The following is an 11,557-nucleotide window of genomic DNA, read 5'->3' as shown; positions in this document are numbered from 1 at the left end:
CCTAGTGAGGCCAAGGACTCCATTTCTGCTGTTTGGGGTGGCAAGCTTAACTGGTGGTGGGGGTGGGGGGTTGTATTCTGGAGGTGCCAACCAGGCACAGCCCCAAGGCTGGACACAGGCTGGGTTGGATTCCAGCATCACCCTGCAAATCTTTATCTCGGTCATGATGAGGTGGGTGGGCAGCTAGGCTAACGTTTCCCAGTTGGGGCGCAGCCCAGCCTGCCATGTTGGTACCAGGTGCAGCCTGGAAGTGGCAAGCAGTGAATGAAGTCGTGACAATTTGCATAGGACAGAGGAGTCTCCTCATGAAAGGTTTCACTGGTCCCAGCCAAAGCGTGGCCCTTCACCTCCCCCTCCTGAACCTCCCACTGCCTCCCCGTGTCCCAGGTGGAGGCCTCACCTCCTTTGCTCAGACTGGAAACTGCAGCTTCCTGGAACTCTTCCTCCTTCCCAAACCCACCACACAACCATGCCTGTGTGTGCACCCGGCCCCCAGCTGCCCCTCCATCTCCCCCCAGTGGTCCCCCTGTGGCTCCCACACACCATGTCCTGCCAGGCTCCTGCCTGCCACCCCTTCCACACAAGTCTCTTCTCATGGCAGCCAAAGGGCTGTTTCTTAAATGAAATCTGGCTCCATCCCGGCTTCCGCAGCTCCTACTTCCACAGCTTTCCTCAGTCACACCAGGAATCTCACAATCAGGACCCCATTGCCAGCCTCCCAACCCGACAAACACCCCAACACAGCCTGCGCTGCAGTGACTCACCCTAGCCCAGGCAGAAAGACACCTCCAGGGCTCTGGTCAGGCTGTTCTCCCTGCCTGGTGTGCCCTCCCCCTGTCCAGCCCCACCGTGTCCCCAAGACCCTGAACAGCTCTGGTCTGTGTGAAGGTACTCTCCCTACCCCAGCTCATCACCCCTCTCCTCAGGTTCCCACCACTGGAGTTTTTGGTGCCCCTGTGCAGGGCAACAGATGAGGGCAGCCTGGTACCCACACCACTCCCCAGAGTGTGACATGCCTGGCCTCTACCTCGCATGGCAGGACAGACAGGGCCAGGCCCTTAGGCTGCACAGTGCCAGAGCCTCATGACTGCCCAAGAACCGGCTTGATCACATTTTTAAAGGGGGGTAAGGTCACGTCCCCTCCTGCACACCACACCCATCCCCTCTGCTCCAGCCCCACCCTCAGAAGCAGTTCTGATTTGCTGTCATCTGTAAGCAGGGGTGGCATTTCACATGGCTTCAGCTAGGAGTGGGAGAGGCATATTGGGGCCTTTGGATGCATTCTGACCTGAAGCATGCCTTTCTCACCCGGTCCCTTTGGCCTGTTAAATGCCACTCTTGCTTTAAAATTAGCACATCGTAGGAGTTCCCATTGTGATGTAGCAGAAACGAATCCGACTAGTATCCATGAGGATGCTGGTTTGATCCCTGGTCTTGCTCAGTGGGTCAGGGATCTTGTGTTGCTGTGAGCTGTGGTGTAGGTTGCAAATGAGGCTCAGACTCCACGTTGCTGTGGCTGTGGTGTAGGCCGGCAGCTGTAGCTCCAATTCGACTCCTAGCTGGAACTTCCATTATGCCATGGATGTGGCCCTTTAAAAAAGAAAAAAAGAAAAAAAAAAAAAGCCCATTGTGAAATTTCCTAGTGGCCTAGTGGTTAAGGATTCGGCATTGTGGTGTGTATTTGATCTCAGGCATGGGAACTTCCACTTGCCATGGGCACAGCCAAAAAAAAAAAAAAAAAAAAAAGCCAGGCAGCTATCAGGTTCTGGGTTCCTGGATACAGAAGGGGGCTCAGGAATGGGACCAGGTCCCACCCTCCCATGCCAGGCAGGACACCAACTTTTGGCTCCCTCACAAGTGTGGGCTGGCAGATTCTGTCCCAGGAGCTTGGAATCCTCAACACTAAGCCCCAGGACAAGGACACAAGCTCCTCCCATCCTCCACAGGTCTTGAGCACACCTTGGGCAATGAAGTCAGGCTGTGCCAAGCCCCAGGGTCCTGGGCTCCCCACCCCCCAGGGCCCCCTGACCACTTGCCACCCCCACCCCAGGGCCTCACAGCTCCAGCCATTTCCCACTAAGTGAGAGACCCCACCCCAGTCTCCTTCCCTTCTCCCACCCACTCCTGCCCTCCCTCCTTCAAAGAACTGCAGGAGCTGAGAATAAGTCCTTAAGCCAAAGGAATAGGTGATAACAGTACAATTTCAGGCACTGCAACATATCTGGGGACAGGTGGCCACCTGTTCTCCCCTTCCTGAGACAACCCCTGATACCATGACCTCCCAGGGGGCTGGCTCTTCGAAGTGCCCTGCAGCTTCTGCAATGCTCAGCCCCCACCCCACACCCCACCCCACACACTTTGACCTCAGCAAGGGCACAGGCAGCTTCTTCCCCAAGGATCCCACAGAACCTGGCAGAGAATATGGGCTCCATAAATTCTTCTTGTTCACAACTGCCTTGCACTGACCAGCCTGGGGCTGCAGGAAAACACTCCAGGCTTCAGCCAGCCCCGACTCTGCTCTTAGCCCACCCCCTCAAGCGGTGCACCCTGTGGCATGGCAGCAATAAACTTGCCAAACAGCTGTGGCTGCATCTGTAAAACTGGGTGAAGATTCAACAAAGTAAGGTGACAAGCACAGTGACGCACGGGAGGCCTCAACAAGGTCGGTTCCCTCCCCTCAAGACCCAGACAGTTCTCGCCAGTCCAGGCCCCACCTCTCCTATCAGGGATTCCTTGTATCTCAGCGCTGCTGCGAAAATAAAGCCACCAAGAGGCCTCCAGGGAAATCACAGCAGAGTTATGAGAAGAGACTGAACAGAAGGTGGAGGATTTTTACAGAAAAGTCAGGATCCCCCTTTCGCACAGTGCTGAAACTGCCCGAGAGTTCAGAGCCCACATGTGCAGATGTGGCTCCTGAGAATCAAGCCCTTAACCAGCCTGGCTGCAGGGGGCAGGAAGCCCCCAGGCTGCAGTCCTCTGGTCCGCAGGCAGCCAGGAACAGAAACACGTCCATGGGTGCCAGTGAGTCCAAAGAGCACGGGGCTCCCACTGTCCCAAGGGCTGAGTCCATGGGCCCAGGACAGCAGAAAGGGCTGCCCTGCCTCACTCGGGGTCTGTGCTGGAGCAGCCACAGCAGCTGGGGCGCCGCAGGGACTGCATGACAGCTCGAAGCGGTCCCCTCCGGCCCTCGGCAGACAGGCTGTCCTCGCTGGCAGGTGCCCTCTGTAGCTGCTCAAACTGCATCTCCAGGTGCTTCTGGATGGCCACGCCGAGCACCTCAGGGTCCACTGCAGCTCCATACACCTCCCATGTCATTCCCTCGGCATCCCATCGCACATCCCGCACAGGGGACGGTGCCTCCTCCAGGCTGGAGCCCAGAGTTACCTCTGGGAATGTGTGCAGTGCCACAGGGGCTTCCAGGGGCGGGCTAGTGGCCACAGCCTTGCAGACTGCCTTGGGAGCCGCCTGCACACCAGCATCCTGGGCTGACAGAGGGGACGCCAAGACAGAGGCCAAGTCACTGGCTGAGGTCATGGTCCACACATCCTTGGTCCTGGTGCCAGGCTCCATGGCTAACCCGGTGGGACCCCAAAGGTGGGCACAGCAGTGGGAATGCCCAGGAAGCCCCCCAGGCAGCCTACACTGGAATTTCACCCCATGCTGAGCCTGCAGCCCAGATTCACTCACTGATGCCACTAGTTTGGGAAAGGCCAGGATCCCTGGGGCAGGCAAGGCATGACAGCAGCCACTGGCCCCCACCTCCCTCATGCCATAGAGTAGAGCTGCTGGGGGCAGAGCATGGCAGGAGGTGGTGGCCAACTGCTCCGTGGCCTTGGGGCTGCTGCTGTGCGCCACAGTGCCTCCCAGGTCTGGCGGCAGCACCCTCATCTGACTCTCCCCCAGGGTCCAGGCTGAGTTCGAAGTCCCATCCTCTGGAGCCAGGTCCCTTTCCAGGCCTGCGGGGGCCTGGCTGCCCTGTCCAGAAGTGCTGCTGGGCTGCAGCTGAGCCCTGTGGACAGGCGAACTACGCAGGGCTGAGCAGCTGAGGCTGGCCTTTCGAGCACCGCTGTGGCCCTGGGTCTGGGTGCTGTGGACCAGGTCCGAGTGACTTCTCTGCACAGCAGCGGCGCTGGGGTCCTGCAGGCGACACAGTTCACCGCCACCCACTGTAGACACGTTGCCCACAGTGCTGCTCCGCCAGTGACCCACAGCTCTGGGCTGTGGCTGGGGGCTGGAGGCCTGTACCTGCTCCTCGCTCTCAGCCCGGAGCCCCTCCTCCTCTGGGACCTGGGGACCGGCACTGGCCTCACCCGGCTCGGCCTGCCATACAGTGCTGCTGGTGCTCTTGCGGAGCTCTGGTCTCTGCCCCTGGCCCTCACCCATCAGGCTGGAGGAGCTCCGGGATAGGGGCTGAGGGCAGGGGCTCAGGGGTTCCCGGGCCCCAGGCTCAGGGCGGCTGGATCTCATGGCTGCCTGCAAGAGAGACAGAGGGAGAGGCAGCACTGAGTCGGGCGGGCAGCACCTCCACTGGACTCAGATGGGGGCTCACGCATGACAAGGCACACTGCAAGGACAGCTTCAGTCCCAGCTGCTTGACAGGTCAGAGCCACAGGCAAACCATGACAGGATCCCATACAATTCAAATCAAGGTCACCACACATTATACACACAGATGACACTTCAACAATCCATAAACCAGAGCTAAGCGATCAGAATCAGCCCTAGGGTAAGGTCCTGGAGACCATCCACCAGGCAGGCTGTTGACTCTTTACTGCTGGGCTACTGGGGGGAGGGGCAGCCAGGGGAGAGAGCTAGCCTGCTGGGCCCTTGGGGGTGGGGGCTTTGGGACAAGAGTCAGCACAGAAGCATCACAATATTTTAATTTTAATAACCAGTAAAGCTCGATGGGCGAATACCAGCCTGGTTCCTCCCAGGACTATACGCGTCCCCCTCGTTTGTACTGGAGCCTCTGTGGCACATGGTGGGGACTCAGAGAAGGTCTGTGGGATGAGCGTGAATTAAAGGCCTGCTGAGAACTGCCCTGAGTTCTCCTGAGCCTCCTCCCCATTGTCTCTGGCCTGGCCTGGCCTGCTGAGCTGTCACATCTCCGGGGCTCAATCTTTGGGGCTCTGTCTTGGTCACTGTGAAGGGGTTTCACTGGCTCCAGGGGTAGGGAGAGGTCCCACACGTCAGCCCTTTACACATGGGACTCACTGGGCATTTGCTCATTCCTCCCATGGCCATCTCCTGAACACCTATTGTGTGCCAGGCTCTTGGAATTAGGCAACATGGAACTAATTTAGATCTACTGTGCCCCCCCAGAATCAGGTCCAATATAGGTTTCCCCCACTGTTCCTCTACTATTGGAAAGTAGAGCATTTTTAGGAAACCTCTATAAACGGAAATGGTGTAAAGCAAAGCAAACACTTTTTCTTATAAAAGCAAAAATCCTCTTCAGATTTCTTCCCATTTATGAAAACAGGTACTAAACTAATGTAAGTCCATCATACAAGCAAACTTTTGAAAAGTGGGGGCTACCTGTACCATCAATCAGATGCCTGCACCCCTCTTGCCCACCTCTGTCCCTACCATTCCTGTCCCTTTCTCCAGACACACAGACCCCTGTGGACCTCCCCCCAGGCCCATGGGCAGCCTAGTCAGCACTGGCTCCTTCAACCCCAGCATCTCCTCCCAGGGACGCTTTCCCAAGAAGGGCTGGCTCCGTCTCTGGCTGAGCACTGTCTGGCCTGGTTAGAAGCACCTGGCCAACTGTGGGCCTCCCACCAGCCTGAAGCTGTCAAAGCCAGGCCACCGGCCTGCTCCCCCTCTGTCTGTCCTAACACGTGGCAGGCACTCAGAGGGTCTGCTGCATGCCCGATGGAGAGAACAAGCAAACACAAGAGTAAACCCACAGAGCAAAGGACTGAGTGCCAAAAACAGGAGGGCATTTCCAAGGCAGGAGAGCACACTTTCTGTGACGGGTCAGAAAAGGCGTCCTGGAGGTCCAGCCATGCAAGTCAAACCTGGAGAGAGAGAGAGGAGGGAGATGGTGCCGGGGGAAGGAGCAGGGCGAGCAGGAGGCAGGAGGCACAAGAAGAGAACAGAGAACTGGAGGCTGGGCAAGGCCGCAGAGGGAGGGAGTGGGGTTGGGGCATCTGTGCCAGCCTGGCCGGGGCCAGCGCTGCAAATGAGAAACATCACTCTGAGATGCCCCGCCAAGCAGGACCGGCTGGAGAAACAGGGCGGGTCAGCAGGCCACAGCTGCCGCTTGGCAATCCCAGCCCTGCCCTCCCAGCCTGGCCTGATAAGTAAGAACTGCTGGGAAACCAAGCTCCCTGGCCTGGTGAGCAGGGCTACCTGAAAGGGAACGTGGGAAGGGCTCTCGGGAACTCAGTTTCTGTATACTACAAACTTCTTGCTGTCCCAGGGCTCAAGTGATGGCTGGTGACTGTTCAAGGCAACAGTGAGGATGTTTCTGGAGCGGCTGGACCTGAGAGCCCTGGGCTTGCTATGACGTCTGGTTCAGCACAACCTCCAGCAGTGACAGAAAGATGCTGCTCTGTGCCATCCAATTTGGCAGACACTGGCCACGTGTGCCTACTGAGCACTGGACAGCTCACTAGTGCAACTGAGAAACTGTTTTTCTGATTTTACTTACATTTAAGTAATTTAAATTTACTTTCTTTTCTTTTTCTTTCTTTCTTTTTTGTCTTTTGTCCTTTTAGGGCTGCACCCACAGCATATGGAGGTTCCCAGGCTAGGGGTCTAATTGGAGCTGTTGCCGCCGGCCTACACCAGAGTCACAGCAACACCAGATCCGAGCTGCATCTGCGACCTACACCACAGCTCACGGGCAATGCCAGATCCTTAACTCCAGGTAATTGAAATTTAAATGGCCACATGTGGGAGTTCCCATCATGGCGCAGCAGAATTGAATCCAACCAGGAACCACGAAGTTGTGGGTTTGATCCCTGGCCTCGCTCAGTGGGTTAAGGATCCAGCGTTGCCATGAGATGTGGTATGGGTCGCAGACACAGCTCGGATCTGGCATTGCTATGGCTGTGGTATAGGCCGGCAGCTGCAGCTCCCATTTGACCCCTAGCCTGGGAACCTCCATATGCCTCGGGCGCAGCCCTAAAAGGACGAAAGACAAAGAAAATAAATAAATAAAATAAATAATGGCCATTACATGGCCACATGTAGTTAATGATGACCATACTGGACTGTGTGGCTCTAGACATGGCCCCAACCTAGGCAGGAGTGTCCTGTCCTGGCTGCTCCTTGGGGCTAAAGCCAGACTGGCCCCTGGAAGGGTCAGGAGAAGGATGAGTAGCCCAGAAAGGACTATGGCCCAGGCTCTACCCTCAAGGAGCTCTAAGATGGATGTATAGACAGAGAAGGGCGATAAAAGCAACAACAATCACAGTGATGATAATAATAATAAAAGCTCCCAGTACCCCATCACCCACTTTGGGCCAGGCATGCGCCATCTCCTTTCCAATATTGTCTCATTTAATAGAGCAACCTCAGGAGCTATGTCATCTTCTCCATTCTACAGAAGAGAAGGCCAAAGCTCAGAGAAATTTGGTGACTCGCTCAAGGACACACAGCTAGTAAGTGGCTGAGCCAGGAGTCAAACCCAGGAGTGTCTGAGGTTTTCTGTGCCCCCACTGAGTATCTGCAGATCTTCCTCCTGGACGCTATCACCCTCTACTGTCATCCCTTTTTATTAGTTGTTGCCGTGACTCAGTTGCAGTCTCAGCACCCAGCACAGCGTCTGGTACTCCCAGTGGTGACCATGACATAATGGTGGAACAGGTAAATGAGTAGGAACAAAGCCTGGATGCCCAGCCCACCACGCCTGATTCTTAGCAGCTTCACAGGCTGCCCAGAGTCAGGTGGGCAAGAGGCACACTGCTGGCTGGGAAGGCTGTGGTCCTAGACTGTCCCTGGCAGGCCGGCAAGCACCGAACCACAAGTCCAAGAATGCCAAGGAAACCCTATCTGGACAGCACACATAGCCTCTCGCTGAGCCCCACTTGCCCTGGGCCCTCCTCGGAGGAAGGGCCATAGAGCCAGGCCAGGTCCTGGCCCCCCTGAGGAAACAGGTAGACCAAGGCTCGGGGCACCCTCAGACCCTGCCAGGAACTGGTGAGAAGCTGTCCATGACAAGGGTCCTGCTCTGCCTACCTCACCAGATGGCTGCCCAGTCCCCAAGGCTGGCCATTCCCCAAAGAGAGCAGTGACCACAAAGACCCCAGAGAGGTCTGTTGGTTGCCTTCCTCCACAAGTGGCAGGTGACCAGATGGAGCAGATGGAGACCTGAAGAAGCTCAGAAAGGTCGAAGAACCCATAGCTGAACCCCAGCTGGCCTTCCCAGCCAAGGGAGGAAAGAGCTTTGAGGGAAGTTACTCAAGTTATGCTAGGGAAAGGAGGGTTCACCAACACCAAGAGGGGCGGCCCAGGAAGCAATGGAGCTGACCAATGAGCCTTGGAGCTGTGAGCAAGCAGGCAGGGCAAGGGGTCTGCTTCCAAGCCAGGCTCTTCCCCTTCCTGCACAGGTGCAACTCAGGAGGACCCCTAACCTCTCTGAGCCTTCGTTTCCCCACAGTCTGCAAATCGGAAATAAATCTCCACCCTGCAGGGCTGCTGTGTGTATGGACTGCCTAGAATGGTGATTGTTAATCATCTTATCTTTGCTTATCGTTCCTCCTCTAATCTGAAGTGATTTGTGCTCAAGTTATCCCAAGACTAGTACTGGGGAGAGGCAAAAAGATGGCTTTTAGGGAACCATCGAGACCCCCTCATAAGTTAGCCTGCTCTTGCTTCTGAATCTTTCCTACCCCCATCCCACACTAGGACTAGTTACCACCAGTGTTCCTAATGCCTCCATCATCACACTGATTCCAAGTCTATTTCAAACCTCAACTTGGGAGGATACACATACACATGTTCATACCCACATGCAAATGGACACATACAAATTTGGAGTCTGCACGCTACATGCCCCGAATGGCATGCTTGTCTGTATTAAAAATCATGGAAAATGTGGAGTTCCCATTGTGGTGCAGTAGGAACAAATCCGACTAGGAACCGTGAGGCTGTGGGTTCGATCCTTGGTGTCTCTCAGTGGGTTAAGGATCCAGCGGTACATGACATGTGGTATAGGTCTCAGATGCAGCTCGGATCCTACGTTGCTGTGGCTGTGGGGTAGGCCAGCATCTGTAGCTCCGATTCGACCCTTAGCCTGGGAACTTCCATATGCTGTGGGTGTGGCCCTAAAAAGCAAAAAAAAAAAAAAAAGGAAAATGCAATAAACATCAATAAAATAAAATTAAAATTAAAATCATGGAAAAGCCTCCAGTTTCATGCAAAAAAGCACCTGGGAAGATATTTTAGCACAAGTTAAAGGACAGGTACAGAGGTATTCAAGACCCCTAGTGTTCTTTAGATGACTCCTTAGTGTTCTCTCACCCTGCCCCATTTGATGCCAAAGTTGCAACGTGGCCAATTCCTGTGGCCAAGGCCGGACTCTCCTGCTGCCACAGTGCTGCATGTCAGCAAATGGAGGAGCCACCAGCCTCACATACAGCAATCAACCAATGTCATTTTGAGTAAAAACTCCCAGTTCTGCAGAAACTTCCAGACTGGCCCACCAAAGAGAACAGTAGGTCGACCTGGTCAGAGGTTCCAACTCTTGCTATGTCTCCCAGCAGAGGGGCCTGGGCCTTTGAGGGGTGCACCCACAGGGACTACCAAGGCCACTGCATCAGGTCCCATGGCAGACCACATTTGTGGCATCCCATGTAAGTCTCCTCTTTTAAGGATCAGGCTTGGGTAATGACTTCTGCTTCCAGAAAAACCAAAACAGGAAGATGTGAACTATGTGGTCAGGAGGGGAAACAGCTCAAATGTTGAAATATGGACTTACCCCTCAGGGACTAAGGAGGGATACATGTCACCCAAACCCCTCATTGTATGGGGAGAGCAGGGCAACCTCGAGCAGGTGGTTTGATCCATCCCAGCAGCAAAAGAGGGCATGACAGGACCAGTCAGCGCCAAGGCTGGGGAACGCAGCTGGGAACATTCCTGAGCTACTGAGAAGGGTTCAGAGGGATAAAACCTGCCCGTCACAGGAGGAAAGGGCCCTCGGAAACAAGATGCCCAGGTCACAAGCAGTGCCAGGAAAGGGTTCTGGGTTAACAGTGGGGCAGAGGTCCCAGAGCCCAGCTCTGCTCACCAGAGAGGCCTAGGCCCCACCAGCCCCAGAGCCTCCTCCCTGAGGAGGATATGCCCATACTTCCCAGGAGGAACCTGGGATGGAGGGCAGCCTCCAGACTCAGCCACCCCAAACCAGAAGCAGCCCACATGGCTGGTCTGTTCCCACCTGCGTGGCTCCGGGCACCCATACACCCATGAACCAGCATAGGCCCATATCCCACCAGTGGACACACCAGAGGCCGACACACAGGCCCGTTTGCTGTGAGCCTGCAGGAAACAGCATCCACACAGCTGCACACTGCACACCAAATATTCGGGCCGCCTCTGGCTGCGGGGGCCAAAGGCCTAAACACACCACACCATACACTCTCCCCCAGGGCAAGGGTCCCTGCCCTGCCCCTCCCACGCAAGGCCCACCCAGACTCAGGGAGAAGGTCCTCAACACGATCCCCCAAACTAGGCTACAGACCTTCCCAGCAGCAAAGACAGTGACTGAAAGAAGAGGCGGCTGGGGGGTAAAGGGGTAGGGATGGAGGGCAGAAGGAATGAGAGAGAAGGGAGGTTTGGGGTTGGGGCACTGGGAGGAAGGTGGGGTGGGAGGTGGGGATGGAAAAGGGAGGAGGAGTGGGAGGGGGAAGAAGCGATAGGAGCAGGGGTGGAGGTGGAAGGAGCCGGGGTCCTGGGCAGAGTATTGAGAAATGGGAGGATGGGCGGAGGAGACGTGGAAGAGGGGATGGGATAGGCAACGAGACCAGAGATGGGAGGAGGGATGCTGCCATGGGAGAGGGGGCTCTGAGCACTCGGCGGGGGCCGGGATGCGAAGGGTCTGAGCGCAGGGAGAGGTGAGGAGTGGGGTTCCGGGGCACAGGAAGGAGAGGCGCCGCCCATTCCACCCCGATCCCTTCGCCCCAACACGGGCGAGCATGGAGCTGGCCTCTCACCCTCTCGCCCGCCCGGGGCCGCGCAGGCCGGCAGAAGCGCTGCTCCTGCGGCCGCCACAGGTGCCCGGCGCAGCTGCCCAAGATGGAGCCGAGCCGGACCTGGCCTGGGCCGAAGACGCCGCCAGCCGCCGTCCGCCTGGCCCGCGGAGCCAGCGCAAGGGAGGCGCCGAGGGGTGACTTGTGCGGGGAGGCCGGGGGAGGAGGGACGAAGGGGGCGGTGGCCCTGCTCACCTGGACCCGCCCCCGCGCTCCACCGCCCACGTCGGCGTCCCGGCCCCGCCCCCCGAGTCCCTGCTCGCCCCGCCCCCCACGGCGCAACTGCTCCCCACACTGTCCCCCCCTAAGCCCACAGCCCCACAGGCTTTCCCCTTTTCTACCCCGCGAGTCCCCCAGTC

General features: G+C 56.8%; 1 protein-coding gene across 1 annotated transcript; it reads right to left on the bottom strand.

Moving 5' to 3' along the window:
- Positions 1-2,776: 2,776 nt before the first annotated feature.
- Positions 2,777-11,297, bottom strand: GPRIN2 (G protein regulated inducer of neurite outgrowth 2). The gene is made up of 2 exons (XM_047760681.1): positions 11,163-11,297; positions 2,777-4,473 (listed from the first exon to the last, which is right to left on the bottom strand). Exon 2 carries the CDS (start codon positions 4,465-4,467, stop codon positions 3,103-3,105), a length of 1,365 nt encoding a protein of 454 aa, XP_047616637.1. The 5' UTR covers positions 4,468-4,473; positions 11,163-11,297; the 3' UTR covers positions 2,777-3,102.
- Between the last annotated feature and the right edge of the window lie 260 nt (positions 11,298-11,557).

The sequence above is a fragment of the Phacochoerus africanus genome, chromosome 15 (genome assembly GCF_016906955.1).
Source record: "Phacochoerus africanus isolate WHEZ1 chromosome 15, ROS_Pafr_v1, whole genome shotgun sequence".
Taxonomy (NCBI): domain Eukaryota; kingdom Metazoa; phylum Chordata; class Mammalia; order Artiodactyla; family Suidae; genus Phacochoerus; species Phacochoerus africanus.
Note: the sequence above shows the minus strand (reverse complement) of the source record. Positions and strands in the feature narration are given on the sequence as shown.

Bases quoted from the DNA above. Each gene is read 5' to 3' on its own strand.
- GPRIN2 (XM_047760681.1), bottom strand. From the start codon at position 4,467: ATGAGATCCAGCCGCCCTGAGCCTGGGGCCCGGGAACCCCTGAGCCCC.